The sequence below is a fragment of the Muscardinus avellanarius genome (genome assembly GCF_963383645.1).
Source record: "Muscardinus avellanarius genome assembly, chromosome: 7".
NCBI classification, from domain to species: domain Eukaryota; kingdom Metazoa; phylum Chordata; class Mammalia; order Rodentia; family Gliridae; genus Muscardinus; species Muscardinus avellanarius.
The window spans coordinates 79,857,017-79,880,715 of NC_137793.1; the positions used below are offsets into that span (position 1 = coordinate 79,857,017).

General features: G+C 41.0%; 1 protein-coding gene across 3 annotated transcripts in view; it reads right to left on the reverse strand.

Annotated features, from left to right (window-relative positions):
* HHAT (hedgehog acyltransferase) overlaps positions 1-23,699 on the reverse strand; it is a gene marked incomplete at both ends in the record, with an annotated part of 308,381 nt that overhangs the window by 167,306 nt on the left and 117,376 nt on the right. For all 3 annotated transcript variants that reach the window (XM_080699073.1, XM_080699072.1, XM_080699071.1), the window contains one exon: positions 15,995-16,145. In XM_080699073.1, coding sequence (XP_080555199.1) covers positions 15,995-16,145 — 151 coding nt within the window. The remainder of the gene's footprint in view (positions 1-15,994; positions 16,146-23,699) is intronic.

Here is a 23,699-nt window from a genome sequence, read left to right on the forward strand (position 1 = left end):
TATTATAGAAAGAGCTACATTATTCTTTAGTTGCCGGGTCTTTAATTCCCTTTACAACTACATTTTCAAAAACAGAATACATTAGGAGATGTACAGAATGTATAATAAAAATAATGTCCTTGACTGAGCTGGCCACAACTTACATCAGTCTGAAGCCCTGGTTCATTTGGAAATTAAAAATACACCAGATAACATGGCTTCTTCTACTCTGCATTGTTGAAATCAGCTATCTAGATCAGTTACTAAACCCAATTAGAATTGGCTTCATCTTCATCCCACTCTCCCCTACCCCACAAACACGTAGATACACACACAGCGTAAAGCTGAAAGGAACTTCTAGCCACCAAGCAGACCTCTCTGCAGCCTTTGGATGAGCCTCACATCTTAGATGAAACCATCAAGGCTCAGCACCTCACTGAGTTCAGGAAGGCAGGCAGTGATAAAGATAGGGATAGGATGCGCCAGTGGCCCTGAGAAGCCTTCTTGTACTTTTCTGAACAAACACAGGACATCACTAAATTACTGCATTATAAAAACTGGCTCTGCAGCTCATCTTGCAAATCACTAATACAATTTGATTCATTACATTTCATTTTCCATGATTTGAATAGCCCCAATGTACTTCTTGTCACAGTAGAAATAAAGGTTTGTGGATCCTGTGCCAAAATAACAGCAAAAAGATTCATGGTGGCAAAGAGCCATTGAAACAGAAGGTAGCTATTATTATGCATTAGTTACATTTTTCTGGAGGTAAATCTTCTAGAGGTGTATTCATGGCAGGCAACATGGATAAAACACAACCCTCCCCCTGGCCCCAGCATCCCTAGGCACAAAAGAGGCTGTGTTTATACAGTGTGGCATCTTTGAAAACAACCTCTGGCTCTGAATCCAAGGCGGAAGCCGAGATCTGCTTGAACGCACGAGGAAATGAGAAGAGAGTGATGAAAAGCTACTGTCATGAACACATTACACCTTTTAAGCAGTGAGAAATTCATTTAATAAATCGATTGAAGCCTGAAATCTAATTAAATCTAAAAGAGGTATCAACCTGAAATGCTAATAAGTTCACGCTCAAATTGTATACACAGAAGCCCTGCCATGCAGGTCTTTAATAATGCAATACCTGAAGTATTTTCTGTATTCATGAAAGCAGATGCGGCAACGTGACATGAATTACTTCTAGACCCCACTTCAGATCCAGCCATCTTCACGCAGGCAGTCTGTTCAGCCACATTCCCCTTCTCACTGAAGATGAGGGAGACGTGGTTCTCAAGGACTGGGAACATGGTTGTAAACGGGAAAGTAGAAACTTAGCAAAGAAGTATATGTACCTTTATTCAGAAAAACAATGAGGTGAGTATTCTTCTGTTTAGAGTACTACCATCCTATATTTGAAATAGTTTGACTGCATCAGACTAATAGTGCCATGCCAAATGGCTTTATGGAAACTCTCACATCAAATAATGCAATTGAAGCACATCTTCAGACCAGTACCAGCAACACCAGCACTGCAATCCGACAGTTCAGCCTTCTTCCTAAGCATCCAAAAGGGCAGCCAGGTTCCAGGAACAGTATTTCATGTGTGTGTGTAAGCAATTAAGGGACAGGGAAGGTGCAGGGAAGTTCTTTTAAGTGGTAAGCAGCTAGGTGTGGTGGCACAAACCTGTAATGCCAGTACTTGGGAGGATGAGACAGGAGGATTGCAGGTACAAGGCCAGTCTCAGCAACTCAGCGAGACTCTATTTCAAAATAAAAAATAAAAAAGGACTAGGGGTGTATCTCAGGAGTAGAATGCCCTTAGGTTCAATCCTCAGTACCAAAATAAATAAAAAGGTAATGAGTGTCTGAAGGTCTCAGGGCTTGGACCTGGATTACTATAACATTCTCTTCATGGTTTACTGCTTCTGACTTCACCCAGTACAGAGATGCTGCTCAGCTCAACTCTAATGTCTTCTAACAACTCAGATTTTAAAACAAACAAACAAACAAACAAAACAACCTAAGCATGCACATGGCTTACAAAGTCCTTTCTCCTACCCCATCTCCTATCCCTCTCCTGTGGTCACTTCATGTTCCCTTATAACCACGCTGGCCTCCTTGCTATTCCTGCAGCAAAGTAGACACATCTCTGGCTCAGAGCCTTTGCACTGGCCACACCTTTTTCATGTAACACCTCTCCAGATACACATGTGATTCACATGTCTTTTTCCAAGCCTTCCTCAAATGTTACCTTCTCAATGATGCCAAATTTCCCCTCTGCCAGTCAAATATTCATTATTCATGGCCTCAGTACTTGAGAATTCTCTTACTCACTAAAATCCATCCATAGCCTTAAAGTCAGTACTTGAGACACTTTGTCAGTCATTTGCAGACAAGCTGAGTGGCAAAAAAAAATTAAGTTATTCCATACATTGAATAGAAGAAGGCACATTCTGCCTTCTGCTTCAGCTCTCATACTAAGAGTATCATTTTTAACATCTTGGAGTGCCAGGGGTGTGTGTGTGTGTGTGTGTGTGTGTGTGTGTGTGTGTGTCTGGTGTCTGTGTGATTCTGCTGTTTAAAATGGTCCCCTTTGCCGGGCGTGGTGGCGCACGCTTGTAATCCCCGCGCTTGGGAGGCGGAGACAGGAGGATCGCACAGGTTCGAAGCCAGCCGTGCGCTGGCTTAGGAGACCCTGTTTCCAAAACGAAAATGTAAAAATAGGTCTGGGAGTGTAGCCCCGAGGTAGAAGGGCTTCCAGGAACCCCAGTACCACCAAAAAAAAAAAAAAAAAAGTCCCCCAAGCACAGTGCTAAAGTGCTGGATTGTGTCCCTAAGAACAAGAAGGCTGTAATGTGCCTTGTACGGAAGGGGAAAAAAAACCCTCCAAGTATTACATAAGCTTCATTCACAAGCAAGTAATTGTGTCACTGGCTGTGAGTTCAATGTTAATGAAATAACAATATAATTCTGATGTCTTTTAACAGAAATGTATAGAAAACAGAGCTATGTACAGGCTGAGCAGTTCTAACCTGAAAATCCAAAGCCTGAAATACTTCCATATCTGAAGTGATTCAAAATATGAAACAGTTGAGCATTCAACTAAAAAAACTGGGGAACATTTTCAGATGCTAATTTCAGATTAGAGATTTCCAACTGGTAAAGTCCTTCCAAATATTCCAAAATCTGAAACATTTCTGGTCCCAAGCATTTTGGATAAGGGACCAATAAATCAAATGACAAGGTTGTGGCCAGAGGCTGTCAGGAACCTGCCCTGTATTTCCCACAGGAGGAAGGCTCAATGTTCACTATCTCAGTGTTTGCAGAAACACTGATTGCACACTGCAACCCTTCTCATGTGCTTTACCAAATCTTCCTTACCTCTGCTATTTTCCCCACGATGTTATTTGCACACCGTAATATTTGTGATTTTTATTGATTATCATCTGTATAAATAGCCTGGAAGTAAATGCAGACCATATACATGTGCTTGTTTTGCTCAATACTATGTCCTTAGCATCTAGCACAGTTGCTGACATACAACAGGCATTCAGAAAATACTTGCTCTATCAGTAAATGAAGAAATAGATGGGTGAGAAGTCAGGACTTAGGAAGCAGTGCTTTGGACAGGACCATTCTTGAGGGAGAAGTCACCCATAAAATGCATCCAGGAAAACTAAGAAAGAAGGTGGGATTCTGGCAGAGAGTTGCTATCAGAGGAGCACGTCAGAGCCAGCTGGCACCAAAGGAGGTGGAAGGGAGCTAGAGCAGAAAGAGTTTACCTACAGTCTCTGGAGATTATCCCAGGAGACAGTTACTAGGTTTCCTGGACTCCTGGGAAGGTGAAGGCCCCCAGAGGCACAGGATACAATGGGCTCCAGAGATTAATAGGGGTGCCAAGAGCTGTCCTATTTTCATTCATCTTTGATGAGTATAATCCCCAAAGTTATGCACCCTGGAGTAAGCTTTAGAGAATGGTGTATGTAAGAAGCAACTTTATCACAATTCAATGGCTCAGGTCAGAGTGTCTGTCCTGGCCACACTGGGCTAGGGGCTCAGCTTGGACACCTCAGCTTGTGTTGTGTCCACAGAGTGTGATACACAGGCCAGGACTCTCTCAATCCTCATTTACCCCAGCAGCATGCTGGATCTTGGTGTCTATACCCCACAGGTTGAATGCAGCTCATTCTGCCCCAAAGAAAATGTAGTTCACCCCAGAGGTTAGATCACCCCAAACACACACATCACCTTCAAGATTCAGTAAGAAATAAGACATAAAACTTATTTAATATATCCAGAAAGATTAAATTCTCACCCTTCCCCATCAAGCAAGCATCATTAGCAGGCAGAGAAAGAGACTTAGAGAAGTAGGGTGACACGACCAAGGTCACAGAACTGGTCAGGAGAGGATGTGGTCCCACTTCTACGAGGATGTAGGCTCACACAGTTCTCTGTGGTATGCAATGCTATAGCTTTCTTTTAAGCAAAGTCATATAAAATACTGCTATGCTTTTCTAACAACTTTGTCTACACTGATACATTATTATTAAAACAAAATTATTTTACATTTTAAGGAATTAGTGTAATTTATTGTTTTGTAGTGTTGAAGGATCCTATAATATTTCCATTTTGAAGACATGACCATTTTTGTAGTGTGTGTGTGTGTGTGTGTGTGTGTGTTATTGGAGATTGAACCCAGGGGCATTCTACCTTCGAGCTATACCTTCACCCCTTTCTATTTTGAAACTGGGTCTTTCTAGGTAGCTGAGACCCTTGCTAAATAGCTGCGACTGGCCTTACACTTGTGATTACAGGTGTACTGGGATTACAGGTGTACATCACCATGCCTAGCTAAGATACAACAGTTTAAACTCACTATTGTTAACACATTAAAGAAGCAGACAGTCGCCGGGCATAGTGGCACACGCTTGTAATCCCAGCATTTGGGAGGCTGAGACAGGAGGATTGTGGTTTGAGGAGAGCCTCAGCTACTACTTAGTGAGGCTCTGTGCAACTCAGTGAGACCCTGTTTCAAAATAAAGAATAAAAAACAGGGTTGGGGATGTAGCTTGGAGGTAGAATGCCCCTGTGTTCCATTCCCAGTACTTCAAAAACAAAAACAAAAAAGAAGCTGACATTAGGTAAAATAAAGACATGTTATTGAAGATGACACGGTGTTGGCCGCACTTTGCCTCTTAATTCATTGGGGAAGTTATCTCTCTCGGTTTCAATTCTTCATTAACAAAACACGGATGATAACAAAAGTGACCTTTCCCAACTAACCCATAGAACCAATAAATGAGAAAGTAGATGTGGATGTGGTTTGAAATGCTTGTAGACTATAGACTCAATGATAGTCATGACTGTCTTGTGACACATTACACGTTGGGATTAGTTTCTTGAAAGCAAAAACACCCCTATGCAACCCTGCATCCACAGGCTGGGGCAGGAAGGGTGTTCTATAAATATTCCTTGAAGATAGAATTTGAACCTTTAGGAATAAGCCACTCATGGGCTATGAGTAAAGCACTGGGAATGAAAATCACCTAGACCATTTGAAAGCAAATATAAAGCTGTAGAATAGTTTGGTGTACTGGTTTCTCTTCCCTCAGCTCTCACTCTCTGCTTCCAGCCCACATGATGAGAGAGCAAAGCTCCCTCTCCACTTCCCAAAGCCATGTCCTGAACTTCAGACCCTGGCTTCACAGGACTAAACCCGGAATCTCCAAAAAAACTTTGAGAAACCAAAAAATAATTTAAAAAGATAATTCAAATTGAGATCACCACTCAAACCCACAAAAGGCACTGGGCCACTTTCTTGGTTCTACCAATAGAAGGTCATGTGACCGAGAACCCTGAGGAGGAGAAGCACACAGAGCACATTTCAGCTGGTGATGAAGTCAAAGGCAAAATGTCACATGTCTTGTTAGTAACTTTTGGGAAATTAATTGTTATTGTATAGGAAAGGAAACACAGCTTGTAACATACAAAACCAGTCCCGTTAGATTTGTCTATAAATAAATATCACTGGAGTAAGCCACCACTCCTTCAAAATTAGGAGGAAATATAGCATCTCACATCTACAACTAGTCTTTATCTTGTAGAAACTCACTTGAGAAATCCTGGAGAACTTGATTTTAGCCTCAATTTTCACAGGAAAACCACAGATAAAGGAAGAAACCTAATCCTAACTTCAATAAGATTGTAAGTCATTTGGGAAATACATATTCCTACAACAATTACTGCCATCAATTAAGTCAGTTGCTAACTAGACAAGTAATGTTATTATATACAAGCAGTGTTATTATATGCAAACTTACAGTGTGATAATGTGCCATAATGGGATTTAAGCTACTGCCACCTCTGCGCCTCTGCAGGACTATTTCCCTTAGTCCCTTAATGGCAACCTTGATCCCTACTCCCAGATGGAGGACTCTGACTATAATAGTGCGGCAAGCAAGCTCTCTTGACTGCCTCTAACTCACCCACTAATCATACCCCATGGGCACCTGTAGGATACCCATGATGTATATTTTAATTAACTTCTTAGCAAATTCTCTAATACACTGCAGCTGGCAACATTTCCTAGGATGTAATACCTACTTGTACCTGTCACCTGTTTCACAGTAAGGCCACATCACTGGGATTGCTTTCCAGGAGTATGGCAGCTCAGCTCTCCTATGCAAACAGTCTCCCCAAGAACTATATCCTTTCCTTTAGTGGAGATCAGGAGGGTGACCCTCCAAAACCCAAGGAAGTCTGTCTTCAGGCCCCAGCTAGCCCCCAAGAGAGGCTGAGCATTCCTTCCTGGGTGGCAGAGTTTCTTCTCTGAGCTTCTTACACATAAGGAAAAAGTCTAGGAGAACAACAGAGAGAAGGAGGCAGAGAAGTCACCTGCAGGAAAACAAGTTGGAGGAAAAATTTGTCCTATGGACAACAAATAGGGAAAACTCAGTGTTCCCCAGTTGTTGTGGCTGTACATCAGTGGCCTCCATTCTGTTGGAGGTACTAAGCCTGGCTTCCCTGATTCCTTATCTCTTCTATCAATAAGCTACCATCCAGTGCCCTTCTTGTCTTGCAGCCAGTCAAGTTAATTTTCCCCCATCCCTTCAGTCCTTTTTATGAACCTATCCCTTGGGAAAGCCTGTAAAGGCTGCCATTCAGGTTATTCTGAGGCCTGGTCTCTGTGATCCAGGTAAATGCAAAATGGTGATATTTATAGCCACTCATGACACCATCCAGAGTTGTAGCAATTCAGGGAGAAGGAGCCCCATGCAGTCATCTAGCCCAGCACCTCTCAAATTTTAACATGTACACAATGTTCCCAAGAGATGTTGTCAAAAAGCTGATTCAGTAAGTCTGGGGTGGTATCCAAAGTCCTGTATTTTTAACAAGTGCCAACAAGAGGCTATTCATCAGACTGTTCTTGGGATAGCAAAGATCTCCTGCAAGGCTCTTGTTAAATATATATACAGTGGTTGTGTTAATAAGGAAGGAATAGCAGTTCCTGGCTTCCATAGGCTCAGTGATATTTTACTTGATAGAAGTATCTGGGGAGAGAGAGAGAGAGACAGACAGACAGACAGACAGACAGACAGACACAGACACAGACAGACATAGAGATACCTGAAGTACCAAAAAGCCTGCACCAAAAGTCACAGTATAAAAGAGCTACATGAATGAGACTGAGGGATGAGGACTTGTTCTTTACCACTGCAATATAAAATGAATGAGAAGAACTTGGAATGACAGATCTCAACTAGCTTTATACGTGATGCAAAAGAAGACAGCAGTATTTCCAAGCATGGCAACCAGATAATTAGTCTATAAGTTTTACCCTGCAGGGTAACCACAGTTTATAGTTTTTAGAGGAAAAAAAGTATTAATTTTGCTCATTAGGAAGCAATTGAACAATAATGGAGATTAGTATTAATATATAAGAGGGTACCATTGTCTATGTAGACAGGTCAATTAGAATAAAGATGGCAGGTGGGTCTGCAGTAGGAAAACAAGCAAACATCCCTGCAGTTAAACAGGCTGCATTATCAGGACTGATAAAATAAACGACACCAAAAATGTTTACCTCTCCTCTTGGTATAAGAGAAAGATAGAAATGCATTTCCCCATGGTGCTACTGAGTGTAAATTTTTCATGTACTCATCTATGAGCAAACGCATTTATGCATCAAACCCTTTCTTAATAAGAATATTAGTACTTAAATGTAGTTAGCATATACCAGTGATATAGCCTGGGACATATTAATGTCTCTAATTCCCATTAATTATGATGATGATATCTGAATCTGTACTTAATATTATTATGCAAGAATAGATTAATTCTAACAGTTTTTAAAATTAAAACAATGTATTTGTTCTCACCAATCCCTAGATCTTGGTGGCTGTCTGGTTACTCTTTAATTCAGAAGCAAACTCAAATCTGATTCAAATCTTAAAATATTTATCTTCACAGTACAAGAAGAATCCTCCATTCCACCTAGGAGGGCAAGACAAGCCATGCTTTCTAAGAGAAGAATGTCAGAAGAGAAGATGAGGAAATATAAAACCTGTCCCCAGCAGAAGAAACAGTGAGAAAAGAGAGATGGAAGAGGATGGAGTTATTCAGAAGCATAATCTTTCTTCCTTTCCCCTCAGCTTCCACCATGCCATCCTAAAAGAGAAGTCTCTTCTATAGGTGGGAGTAAAAATCTAAGCAGAGAGTGTGTAGCTTTGCTTTCATTTGAGGCCTCTGTCAGACCACCTTGCAGAAGGCATTATACAACAGCACAAGGTGCTACTTGGTTTGTGTGTGCTCCTCAGTGGTTCATGTCTTAGAAGCTTGGTAATGCTGAGAGGCAATGGAATCTTTGCGAGGTGATCCTAGTGGGAGATGATTAGGTCATTGGAAAAGACTAATGAAGTTCTTGCTGAACCCAGCTTAGTTCCTGTAAGAATAGGTTCTTATAAGAGTAAGCCTTGCTCCTGGATATTTCTGTTTTCCTGTCTTGACACATGGTCTCATCCACAAATGCTCCTGGTCACAGTTATATCATCCTCCATGAGACCCTTACTAGGTGCCAAACCAATCTCAAAAGTTGCCCAATCTTGGACATTCACCCTCAAAAACTGTGACCTAAATAAACCTCTTCTTTTTGTAAAATATCCAGCTTTCAGTATTTTATTGTACTAAGAGAAAATAGATGAATCCAGTAGCCATGTCAAAATGAATGCATTAAGAGAAGTGAGGGATGGAGTCTCATTGGCATTGCTGAGCTTCTGTCAACAATCCTGTGGCAAAAAGAGACTGAGAAATTCCTAAAAGAAAGGTAGTGACATGAGGTCCAGAAAACCAGGCCAAAGGGCACCATGACAAATGGCAAGGTGAACCCACCTCAAAGCACTACCTCCTGGCTGGGACTCAAATGGGACCATCTGGTTAGTAAGAACCTGAGGGAGACCACAACAGAGGGTCTGGTCCCTAACCAAGTACTATTCATAGCTTCCACACATCAGGCCCACTTTTACTCACTGGACTAGATAAAAATGCACAAGCTCCTTCTTAGATGCCATTGCTGAGTCTCTCAATGCACAAAAGAGGGAAACATTCACATCTTGAAGAAACACCAAACTAGAATGCATGGCACCAGAGGATGGGCTGAGGAAGTCTCAGATCTACACTGGACACAGAGAATGTGGCAAATGATAGCATGCCATGCCACCACAGATACAGTTAGGATGGCAAGGGATGCGCTGGAAACAAATTGTTAGACCCCTATTTCATGCAAAAATCAGTTTTTGAGAATGGGAAGAGTAGAGGATCACTCTTTCCTTCACTCAGGAAATATAGGTTCGCTGAGTGCCTACTGTGCACAAGGCCCTATGCTTGGTGTTGGAAATTCTATGATGAGTAGCCTGTGGAGAATCTATAGAAAAATTGTTTTGGCAGCTTATGCATTCCCAAATTAGCAACTCATGTCCTATATAAAAATAAATACACTGCAGATGGAGTATAGAAGGACTTTCTAACTACTCACCAAAGACAGAAACTACACAGGCAAAGATAGACACGATTACATACAAACAAATTGATGCATTAAAATAGTCTATAAACATTTGAAAGAATATCAAGTTGTACTTCTTGTTTTCCTTTTTCTTTTCCTTTGGAACTGGTCATTGAACCCAGGGGGATTCTACCTCTGAGCTATACCTCCAGCCCTTTTAATTTTTCATTTTTGAAACAATCTCACTAAGTTGCTGAGGGTCTTGCTAAGAATGCTGAGGCTGGCCTTGAACTTGCAATCCTCTCATCTCAGCCTACCAAGTACTGGGTTTACAAGCATGCACCACCACTTATAAGACTCTTAGTGGAATTTGTAAAGAACTGTGATGTGGAATGACACCATGATTCTGAACTTGGTTTTCCTGGGAAAATCATGTCATTTACATTCTACAAAATAGGCTTCTGTTCCATCAAAATGGACTTTGGAAAGAAGCAGAAGTCCCTTACCGCCGGGCTATTGCACTACTATTTCATTTCTTCAAAGCTCTCGTCATTCAGCAGACACATGTTCCTTTGACGTTTACCACTCTGTAGTTTTCAGAGAGCTCACTTGTTACTAAATTTAGAACAATTTCAGTTTTACTCAGCCCTTATTTCTACATAACTTCTGGCTTCCTCTCTGATATACAAGGTAAGTACGTTTTAGTTTGGCTCTTCAGTAACTCTTAAGGAACAGTTTCATGTGTATTTTGGCTATTCAGCACTTTTGAGCCTAAAGTGAGGTGAAGGAGTAAAGTAGCAGAGGGATGGTCATCCGGGCAGCTGTGGGTGAGGGAGACATAGAAGCCAGAGCAATAAAGTCAAATCTCTGTGTGGCACCAGGTGCAGCCCCCCACACACACACCTCCTTCCCACCTCCATCAGGGCAGCCATATCTGGATTACTGTTTGTAATTTGAGGTAAGTAACATTAGAACAGAAGCGCCCAGCGGCCCTACACCATTCACTGAGTCAGTGAATCGGGCCGCGATGGCAGCCCCCTTTTTCCTCATCCCTGAGTGTGTAGAGATCCACTTACTGCCCACCTCGCTCCTCCTCTATCACTAAGCTGGTACCTAAGCCAACATCATTCTCAGGACCGCAGAATTCCAGACCCTATCCCAGAAGCTTCACATTCCAGACCCCAGATAAACGTGCCGCTGTCCACCTCACTGGAGACAGTGACAGGGGGTGACTGAGCCACAGATTTGGGAGCCACATGCTGGGATGAGGAAAATAGATAAAGAAGGTGGAGTACACACAGTGGTCACAGCAAGGCGCACCCACAGCCCTGTAGAGACAGCTCAGCTCCTTTGTCACCATACCTGATGTTTCCCCATCAGACCCAGTTATCAAAATTTCAGAGAAGAGTGTCTGTCCATTCACTCATAGATTACCTGAGTGTCACTAAGTACTGGGTAATGAGAAGGATGTTGGGGACACCATGCTAAACAAGAATGAGATATGACAGCTGCCCTCAAAGATATTATAGTTAGGTGGATGTGAACAGGTGGAATACCATGAAGTGTACAGGGTGCTTCATTCATTTCAGTTCCTTAGGGTGGCCATTATGAAATCTCCATCATATAGAGATGGAAACTAAGGCAGAAAGAGGACACCAGCCAATAAGTAGTGGAGTCAGGATCCAACCCAGGCAGTCAGTCTCCACTGTGCAAACACTACCCTCTGGCGACCAACACCTTCCATATGGGGATGCCCTGCTGTTCTTTGCAGTAGATCACTACTCAAATCTACAAGCTTCCAGTCTAAGAGCTTCTCCGCAATATGGGAACTAAAAAGAAAATCTTCCACACAGGAGGAAATGGTAAAGACAGACTGTTTTTAAAGCAAAAATAAATCCAGAAAGCAAAATGTAATCAGGGTTTATAAAATTTGCTTCAACTCGGTATTTCCTTCCTTTGATCAATGGAAGTCTGTGTTTGGAGGAAAAGGCAAGGGGATTTTTAAAATATGAATGTTAGAAGGAAAATATATTTTCTTGGTCTGTTAGAATGAGATCATTAAAAGAGGAGGAGTGATTGAGAAATTATAAATAAAAAGTAAGGTAATACAACAAACATTCAGTAGCTGAAATTTTTTTGCAAAACTATATTAACTACACCAGATGTAGTGGTACAAGTAATTTAGTACTTGGCAGGCTGAGGCACCTGTCTGTGGAACTGGTTTTATTATCTACCACATGCCTGAACCAACTCTCCACCTAGGGAACTAAATTCTTCTACTGACTTACCAGCCCATGCAATCGGTGTCTGATGGGCGGAAGGGGTTCAGGCTCCTCCTTCTTGCCAGGCTAAAGATGACCCCATATATTAAGGTCTATCAGCCACCAAACAACACCAAGATCTCTCTGGGATAAGCAGTGATGCGTGAGTTTGCCTGTGAAGACTGGAAAGCATCATAACTTAAAAATGCAGAGAGCAAGCTGTGCAAATTCCTGAAATAATTGAAATTGACCCATAATTCACCAGCCACCATGGGAAATTCCTTTGTTTCTATCACTAGAAATCAAATCAGGGGTACATGGTCAGATTTCTCATTTGAAACTTCGGACATGCAATGTCATCTTTAATGACTCTGGGCAAAAGACGCTCATTATAGATCTCAGTTCATCTAAATTAAAACATGAAACCTAAAAATTAAGCAGAAAATTCTCAATTTCTCAGTTCCATATAATCACAGAAAAAAAAATCATCCAAATAGAAATACACATACTCCTTAGGGTTTCGTTATGCCTGCAAATATTTTCAGAGAAATCGTATGAAAGAAGAAAGCTAAGAGATAAAAAATAAACAGAGCCATCAAGTGATGACTTTTTGGTTTGCGCCATCTGGGTGGATGGCAATTTTTCACAGCCAATTTGAACTATCATGTCACGGAATATTATCTCTCTGTTGATGGCCAATTTCATCTGTTCTATGATATAGAGCTGAGGTCCCTTTGAGACTGCAGGTGGTTGGTTTCAAGTCTTCTCTCAATGCTAAGTGGACTGGTGGTACCAGCACCATGCTCAGGTAGATAAGGTACCTTTAACACAGAGGCCAAAAAATTCATCTCTCGTCATCAGTTCTGGATCTCATTCAGTGCGGATTTTCTAGAAGTTCAAGTAGCCATTAAGTAATCTCCAGAGACTGTTTTAAGTCTCTCCCCTCCATTTCCCACCCATCCTGTCCTTCATGTTTCTATCATACGAATGACTGCTACGGACCCAGCAAGATGATTTGGATCACCAGATTTCACATCTACTCATGATTAAATTTTCCTTGGACTTAAATCTAGAAAGAGAAAGATATTTTCTGTCTGTGGCAACACCTCAATAGATAGCCCAGAAATATTATATAAATTTAGCTGTCCATACACATAAACTCAAATCAAAACTAGTTTTCCTTTAACATGCAGTTTTAGAAAGTTAATCAATGAGGACCAGGAGCCAGGTGTGGTGGCCCAGGCAAGAGAATCACGGGTTCCAGGATAGTCTCAGAAACTTAGCAAGACTCTCAACAACCTAATGAGACGCTGTTTCAAAATAAAATAAAAATGGCTAGAGGTATACCTCAGCGGTAGAACACCCCTGGACTCAATCATAAAAATAAAATAAAATAATGGGAGCCAGGGTCCAGGTTATGCTACCAGCTACTGAACATGAATCATGATAAGATTCTTAAGGATGAAGGGACATTTGCAAATATCACAAAAAAAGTTACAGTAATTTTATTCTTTCTTAAGTTTAACTACTTCTCGGTTTTCCATTGTGAACTACAGCTCAGATATGGTTAACTTCCATCCTTATATTCAACTCTTTAATATGGAATAGCCATGGTGTGCAAAGATCCAAGTGTGTCTAAGTATAATTGGCAAACTGAAAACCCTTCAAATAACAACAACAACAAACAACAAAAAAAAAAACCCTAAAAACATATTAGGAGAACTCTGTACCGTGCATGGGAATGAGGCAAGGACAGGAGTCTTGGTTGCTCCCAGGAAGCACCCTGTTACTTCACCACCTGTCCTTGTCATCACCTCTCAGAACACTAAGATCACTCCAGCCCACCTTTGTCTAAAAGCTTTTAATGGGACAGAAAAGAGAGTGTCTCAACAGCCTAGAACCTAAACCATTTGAGTCTAGTTCTAATCAAGACAAGGACAAAAGTCTCAAAAGACTTGTTTTCCACCTCTGTGGCTTATATAGAACCAAGGGTCTTTATTAGCCAAAAAGTAAGTAAAAGACAAGAAGACGCCCAGTCCCAGTGTGAGATGCAGTCAGCTGTCTAAACTACCTCTGTGACAATCTATGTTTTGTATTTATGGACAAGGAGCCTGGAGCTAGCCTGCCTGCAGAGCCATGGTTTTATGACTTGGATAGACACTGAAAAAAAAAAAAAACAACACCCTAGGAATGCATGAGTGCAGATATTCATACTGCAGAGGCAGAGGGTGTGAGCTAGACTCATACCACACACTTGTAACATGTGCCCTAATCAGGACAGGTCCCAAACCATTGATTCAGGAAATTACTTTTATGAGAAGATCAAACATGAAAGAGCTTCCAATCAGGCTCACCTTTTAAACAAATGAAAAACAAGCAAATAACAAACTCCCTGGCCTCCTTGTTAGAGAAAGCCCCTCTTCTAATGTTCCCCAGTCATGCCATTAAAACAGAGCACCCTGTAATTAAGGAGTAATAAAGGGTCAATCACAATAACTTGACATTCCCTGCAGTAACTATATAAAATCTCTGGCCCCCAAATTGAATTAGATTTTAAAAAATGCATTTTAAAAAGCTCAGAAGCTAAGCATGGTGGCGCATGCCTACAATATGAGTACTTGGGAGGCTGAAATAGGAGGATCACAGTTTCACAGCAGCCTCAGCAACTTAGTGAAACCACAACTTAGTGAGACCCCATCTCAAAATAAAATAGAACTTGGGATGTAGCTTAAAGGTAGAATGTCTCTGGGTTCAATCCCCAGTACCCCCACCCAAAAAAGGCTTGGGCAAATTTAGCATCCATAATAAATTACTATGGAAAGCCAGAATATTGGGTGCTGCCTACCTCCTTTTGAATAGCAACATTAGAAATAAGACTTGAATGAACCACAGAAATGAGGCAAAATAGCAATTCTAGCAGGGCTAAGCTGGGGAGAGATAGACAAGGTAACCAGAGGGTGGAATATAAGTAGGCACAGACTCCCAAGGTTGCGCCAGAGTTAATCCTGTGGCTCATACATTAGGTTTGCAATGGAAATGTACTCGTGTCACTTGCCACACGCTCAAAGTAATAAGAAATACACAGCCCCAAGTAAGTCCATCTAGAAAACAACAATCAGAAACAGCAGGTGGTGAAGGGATCTTGTGGGAAAAAATTTACAGGTCAACCATAAATTCATGAGACAAAAAAAATCAAAACCAGTAAGTGAACTCAGAAAAAGCACATAAAGGTAAAAGCTAACATTTGTAAATATCTGCTATGTGCCAACTGTTCTAAATACATTGGCTTACATAATTGTCAAAGCAGTTCTCAAAGGCAGGTGTTATCATTTCTATTGTTATTACTGTTGAAAAAAAAAATTAGTAAAACTACCCAGATTTGAGAACTAGTCAACACCAACACTGGCCCATGCTATTATCCTGAGTCTATTTTTTTAATCAACAATCTCACCTACAGAGGTTATTTCAAGAAAAACAAAGCAACAAAATAATAGTAGGTCCCAATAAGAAATCACTTCAGACACAATCCCTTGTGCATTGCCACACAGACTGGTAAGAAACTCCCCTCTCTCATCTATCTGTAGCTGGCTGATCACTTTGAGAAGCAAAGAAATCATGGTTTGTCATCCTGTTACTCCAAATGTGTTTTGAGTGAGGGGCTGAGAAAAGATAGTAACCAAGCTCTTTGAGGCCAGATAAGCCATGTTTCCTCTCTCTGGACATTCCTTAAAGGACATTGCCAAACCAAGCGACTGACCTCCACATCCCCGTGAAGCTGAACATGGTGCTCACACAGCGAGGGAGGGGTGGTGGGTTGAGTCCATCCAGGCGCATGAGCAGAGCTGGGACACCAAAGAGCACCAAATACTTCACGTAGAAGAAGAGCACCTGGGCCAACGCCAGTCCACCTAGAAGGCAAAGGAACCTATTAGACACATCACAAGAAGGAGGCAATGTCCCAGGACAGGCGCGACATCCCAGGAGCACACCACCTGCCCTGCGTCTCTACCTACTCCCTTCCTCCTCTCAACTCACACGTTTAAAGCATTTATTATCCCCCATTGGTTTTACTCAATGAAATTTTGGATTAATAATTAAATCTCCTTGATGATCATGACAGGCAACTGGATCTTGGCAATCATTCTTTTACATGTGATAGGAAAAGAAATATCTAGAAATAAACATTGTATTTTAAAGCTATTAGAAATGGAAAATTCTGGCAGGGCATGGTGGCGCATGCTTGTAATCCCAGCAATTTGGAGGCTAAGCCAAGAGGATCACAGGTTTGAGGACAGAATGAGCAAGTAGTGAAACTCTCATCAACCTAGTGATGAGATATTTCTTTATTTGGAAATGCTCTTTCTAAATAAAAATACAATAGGGCTTGGGGTGTAGCTCAGAGATAGAATGCCCCTGGGTTCAATCCCCAGTATTATAAAAGAAATAGAAAGAAATGGAAAATACCTCCCAAATCCTTTAACAATCTATATCAGTTCACACACACTAGAATGGATAAAATTAAAAAGTGAGTTAAATAAATAAATAGTTAAAATAAGGTTATATCCATATAAAGTTTCACTACCAACCTCACTAACATGTATGGAGGAAGGAAGGGGGAGCAGGAGGCAGGGTATATGGAAGAAAATACACCAAGTGCTGTGTGCATATATGTTTGTATCACTTTGAATCTCACTATGATGTAAAATTATAATGTATCAATGAAGTATAAAGATAAAATTAAAAAACAAGAAAAAGTCAGCCCAGCAAGCATTGGTGAAGATGTGGGGAAATTAGAACTGTCATAATCAGTGGATGGGAATATAAAAAAAAAAATGCAGCTGCTTTGGAAAACCAGCTGGTAATTTCCCCAAACACAGTGCTACCATATGACCCAGGGATTCATTCTTTGGTATATGCCCAATAGAAATGCAAGCATATCCACAGAAACTTATACCCAGATATTAACAGCAGCATTATTTACAATAGCTAAAGGCCACAAGCAAATGTCCATTGACAAACAGATAAATAAATAATGGCACATCCTTATAAATAAATATGTTGTAACATGGAGGAACCCTGAAAGAATTATGCCAAGTGAAAACAGTCACAGAAGATCACGTCTGGTATGATTCCACTCATATGAAAGTCAAGAATGAAGAAGCCTATAGAGAAAGAAAGAGTTATCGCTGAGTGCCTGGAACAAGGGGAAACGACAGGAAGGAAGAAACAGAGAAAGAAGAAAGATAGCTAAAGGGTAGGATTTGTTTTTAAGGTGACAAGAATATTCTATAATTGGTAGGTGATGATGGTTGTATGTATTTGTAAATACACTAAAAGTCCTTAAACTGCACACTGTAAGTGATGAATTGTATGGTATGTAAACTATACTTCAATAAAGCTATTAGGAAAAAATGAACCAAAGCCCCCCAGGAGGCCCTGTGCTGGCTCTTGACCTTTCTCAGGTGGGAGGAAAGCAAGTGCCATGGCCTCTGGGTGTGATGTGAGGTCTGCCTATGAGGAGGCACTGGTTCCCCAGTGCGAGCAGCCCCAGCTCCAGCTGGGCTTTGGGGTACCCTCCCGACTCCCACCTTCCTCAGGCTCCCTGGCCGACCACTTCAACCCCTTCACCCAGGTGGCAGTAAAGAGCCTGGGTTCCATGCCAACTAGGAATGGTGCATGCTGGCCTTGGCAGTCAATTGAGGAGGGAAGGCAGGGCGACCAGGAAGAAGGGCAGGGATGAAGCCTAAAGGAGACCAGTCGCTACATGCTATCCAACCTTGGGATTTCCCTGGTTACTCAGCCAAACACTGCAGGGCAAGTTGGTGCAGCTGACCAGGCATTCTTTCTTTTAGAACATCCTAAAGGAAATGACCAGAGCTGGACGTGATGGCACACGCTTGTAATCCCAGAATTTGGGAGGCTAAGACAGGAGGATTGCAGTTCGCAGACAGCCTCAGCTACTTAGTGAGGTCCTTTGCAACTCAGTGAGACCCTGTTTCAAAATAAAGAATAAAAAGTAGGGCTGGGGGTGTAGCTCGGAGGTAGAATGTCCCTGGGTTCCATTCCCAGTACAAAAATAAAATAAATAACTAAGCCTCAAAGAGGTACTAGCAGAAAATATTACTGCTTGGTCTTCTTATTGCTACATGAGGATCTTTGAAAGAATGACACACAAAGAAAGTATGTGGCAGTAAATGATAACCATGTGCCAGAAGAAACACAGGAGCCATCTCCTGAATATTCGGTTTGGGTGATGGCAGGGGGTGGTTCCAATGTGAAATCTGCATGTCCTACAGTGAGAAAGGTCCCAGAAGCTGCTTTGCCTCCGTCCCATCCAGAAGTCATCAAACAGGCTCTTCAGACTTTTAGAAACCTGACAGCAGTCATACCTGCTGGAAAGGCTGGATGTAAAGGTGCAGCATTCTTGGATGTGTCTAAGAATATAGCTGATGTATGTGTGTATACACATACACATTGACCAAGAAGTGAGATATGTTCTAACAATGCCATCTTAAAAGCACTTGACAGACACAGGGGTAGGGCCGGGGGAACATATGGCCACTGAGTAGTGAAAAAGTCAGTTCTGCTGGCTCAGATGGCCACAAGGAAGGTTCTGTAATAGTCCAAAATAAACTACTAGGCTCTGTCCAGAAACATTCAAGAGCTAGCTGGAGATGGCAAGGTGGGAGAAAGGATGATTGAGTATGGAGCACGATGTTTCAGGGGCTGAAAGGGGTCAGCCTGGGGAAAGGAAGGTGTCAGAGAACCGAAAGGAGACCAGGCATGGTCAAGTGCATCCCCAGCTCTTGCACATGAAGCAGCAGGAGCTTCTGTGCCTGGTTAACAGGATGCCAGCTCAGGAGCAATGGATTGTTCATGTCTCAAGCACTGCCTTGATTTTGATGCTATTTGTGTGCAGTTGTCCTAAGGCTTATAAATTAAAATCAATCACTGGGTCAACATTTTTATGTGTCACCACCATTAGTAAAAAATTCTTACCATTTGTCACTACTTTCATATAGAGTGAAGTTTTTGTTTTTTTAATTGGTTTTGTGTAGGTGTTTGATGGAACTCTATGGCTAAATCTAACCAAAGATAAAATGAAGTTTTTGATCCCAGTATGGAAAGTACAAGAAGCTACACATTTATTAATATGCAGCAGGTGCTATATTCTGTTACTGAATATGTCTTAGAGATTAAGACACAAAAGGCTTAAATAGATTTTTCCTTGAGATTTTAATAACTGGTTCACAAACTTATAAAAAAAAGATGAGTAATGATTTCAAAAGCATTATAATTGTAACATTTCTATGTTAATATTTTAAATTCTGTTTGCACCTGTGGGATTAATTATTCAGCTATCTTGCTATTGATTTTCATTATCCCTATGAAAAATGCATGACTCATTCTTTCCCTTTGACCTAAAAATTAGTATTTGCCTTGTAAGATTTAACCTAAAGGTTCAGGGTCAACCCTAAAGATTTTGCTACATTCTCTCAGATACACAATTGGCAAGAAAGTAACATATAAATATAAATTATTCTGTCCTGATTGAAATTATTTGACATACATAAATTGAACAAGCTCTTGCTATGTTCAAAAAAACAAATTTTGACTTTTCAATACTTTCTATAAAGTGCTATGCATGCATTTTAAAAATTCAACTAGTAAGAGTTATAGTTGTTTTTATCTAACCTAACCCCATCCAAAATCCATATATAAGGTCATATATTACATTCTCCCTCGACATTCATTCAGTCAGTCTTTCAACAGGCATTTACTAAACACACAATTACCGGAATCACTAGTTACAAACTGAGAAATAGACTACAGGTAAAGTTATGTGGAGCTGAGCCTTGGTAGGGCCATGGTCAGTTGAGGACCAACTCCTACTTTTCTTAGCAAAATCCCATTTCTCCTCAGATTCCATCTCAAACATTATTATTGTGCACTGACTCCTTCCTAGGCACTGAGCAATACAGTAGTGAACCAGGTGGCATGACACCCAACCTTATGGAGCGTCAGAGTCTATGGGAAGAGAAGAAAAAGACTGGGATTAAACTCATACCACTAGTAGAAGAAGCAATCTGAACATGGCAGCTCACACACCATTTGTTTTCCATTTAACAAGTATTTACTGTCTATTTATGTGGCAGGCGTGGTTCTAGGTGTTTGGTAGACATCAATGGATATGCATGCTTTCACGGGGCTTACATCTAGCAAGAATCAACAACAACAATAAAATAGATATAAAAATGAGTCCTATGTCAATACTAAGTGAGGAAGTATTGCAATATCTAATTCCCAACAACGGCTGTAACTCTTATCCTCCATTCCACGTGCTATTCTGCAACGTGGCCTCCCCTTGCCCCCCCCCCCCCGTCAAAAGTAAATCTGGGAAAGTTTTGCACCAATAGACATAGATAAAGCAGTGCTGTTTTCTATGGTTTGGACAGGTATCCCCCCAGATAAAGAATTAGTCACCACCCTGTCACAGCATTGGTAGATGGCTGTACCTTTTGGAGAAGGGAGGAAATTAGGTCACTGAGGGAATTGGCTTTGAAGGGGATATTGGGACTCCAGTCTCTTCTTCTCTTTTGCTTTCCAGCCACCAAGAGGTGAGCAGCTTCCAACATGCTCACCACTGCGATGTGCTGCCTCTCAGAGCCCCAAAGGCAATAAGGCCAAGAGACCAGGGACTGAAACCTCCAAATCTGTGAGGAAATGTAAACTTTCATCTTTTTAAGTTGATCAACTCAGGTATTTTGTTACAACTAACAAAACTAACACAGTTTCAGTTTCAAGTATTGCCTGGTCTGGCTGTTTCCTGCCCTCTTGAAATTCCCATTACTCCCTTTTTTAAAGCCAGTTGTCATACTATGAGAAGCACGAGCCACAGAGACTACATAAATATGTTCTATTGGGCAGCAGCAGCTGAACTCCCAGCCAATAGCAGCCATAACCACCAACCAGCCAACCGAGGAACCATCTTGGATATGCTGCCTAGCTGCGTCTTCCGAAGACTATAGTTCAGCTGATGTCTAACTGAATTGTAGGAGAGACTACAAGCAAGCACTGCCCAGCAAGCCCAGACAACCAAAAGTGAGACACAATCCGTTGGTGTTTTTTTGGTTTTTTGTTTTTTTTGTTTTTTTTGTTTTTTTTGTTTGTTTTTTTGTTTGTTTTTTTTTTTGGTGGTACCGGGGTTCCTGGAAGCCCTTCTACCTCCAGGCTACACTCCCAGACCTACTTTATATTTTTGAAACAGGGTCTCTTAAGCCAGCACGGCTGGCTACAAACCTGCGCGATCCTCCTGTCTCTACCTCCCAAGCACGGGGATTACAAGCGTGCGCCACCACGCCCGGCCAAATCCGCTGTTTTAAACTAATAACTTTGGAGATAATTATTCAGTTTCTGCTACTATCTTAAAGTGGGAAGTCAGGACACCTTCACTGAGATGAGGCCATTTCAGCACAAACTTGAATGGGGTGAGAGGTTGGCTACGCAGCCACCTGCTCCCTCTCCGGCACTCATCATGTTTGTCCTTATGATCTGTTCTCTGATTTTCACATCAGACCACAGTCATACACATGTATACTTATCACACTAGACCCCAAGTTTCTTAGGATAAAAAATGGTATCTTAAAAGCAGCTGTGTGGCACACACCTATACTCCCAGCACTTGAGGCTGAGACAGCAGAATCACAGGTTTGGAGCCAGCCCCAGCTACTTAGTGAAATCCTGTTAACTGAAGAGCTTCTGTTCAGCAAAGGAAACCATCAAGAACCTCAATTGATTATGTCTTAACCTACATTTGAACAGTCATTAAAAATTTCAAATTGCATTTTGTCTTGGTCAAACTTAAATTTTTTTAAATAAAATAACTCAAACATTTGTGGTTATTCATCATTTTTAAATTAATATTAAATTTTTAAAAGTATGAGGAGAGAAAATTTTTGCCAACTACTCCTCCAATAGAGGACAAATATCTAGAATATACAGAGAACTCAAGAAACTCAGCACTAAGAAAACAAATAACCCAATCAAAAAATTGGAAAATGAACTAAATAGACATTTCATGAAGGAAGAAATTCAAATGGCCAGTAAATGCATGAAAAAAATGCTCAACAGCATTAGCAATCAGAGAGATGCAAATCAAAACTACCCTGAGATTTCACCTATCTCTAACTAGAACGGCAAACATTCAAAACACAAACAAAAAATGCTGGTGAGGATATGGAGAAGTGGGAACTCTAAAACATTGTGGTGAGATTACAAATTAGTGCAACCATTTTGGAAAACAGTATGGAGAATCCTCAGAAGAATGGGAAGGAACTTACCATTTGATCCAGCAATACCACTTCTAGATATCTACCCAAAAGAAAAAAACAAAACTACCAAACTAATGCATGCATATCTATGTTCAAAGCTCACAATCTACTATTGCCAAACTATGGATCCAGCAAAGATGTCCATTAACAGATGAATGGATTACAAAACTGTGGGATATGTACACAATAGAATTTTACTCAGTCATAAAGAAAAACACAATTTCACCATTTATAGGAAAATGAACGGAACTGGAGGACATTATGCTAAGTGATATTAGTCAGTTATAAAAAAATAAGAAATCGGATGCTCTTCCTAATATATGAAAGCTAGGGAGAAATGGGTCATAGGAGGGACTCTAGATGAAGAAGGAGATTTTATCCATTAGCAAATAAGGTGACCTAACTGAGGGGATGGGAATGGGGAAAAAGGAAGCTCTCTAAAGCACATGATGTACTTTAACAAACATATCAAAGTCAATCACTAAACCAAGAGTGAGAAGAAGGGAGGGGGAGGGAATGTGGCAAGAATTGGGTAATGGCTAATTGGGTGAGGTGATGTGTGCATATATGTCTCCACCATCTTGCACCCAATTAAGATGTATGAATACAATGCACCAATAAAAAAGAAAAAAGTAAAAAAAAAAAAAGAACCTCAGTCGAGAGCCAACAGAATGGAAGATTTTTGCCACCTACCCCTCTGATAGAGGACTAATATCTAGAATATACAGAGAACTCAAGAAACAAAATAAGACTGGGGATGTGGCTCAGAGGTGGAATGTACCTGGGTTCAATTCCACACACCCCAAAAAGAAATCTTATACCTTTGGTATTCCCAGCACTTAATCTATATCTAGCAAATAGTAATTGACATTACTATGAGTTACAAATAGTAACTCACAGTATAAAGACTACTTGCATTATGATATATCTGAAAATTGTTCTGATGGTCCATTATCAGCTTGTAGTATTATTAAGTCACTACTGAAGTTCAGACCTACCACCAAATAAAGTCTTCCATGGGTTTAGGAACTTGCATTCCTAGTATCAAGAACACTAGTGAGAAGATTAAGAAGTCCTAGCACTGTTTGCTCCTGCCTGGAAGTTGCTAAATGTGTGGCTAGTCCTGCCCAC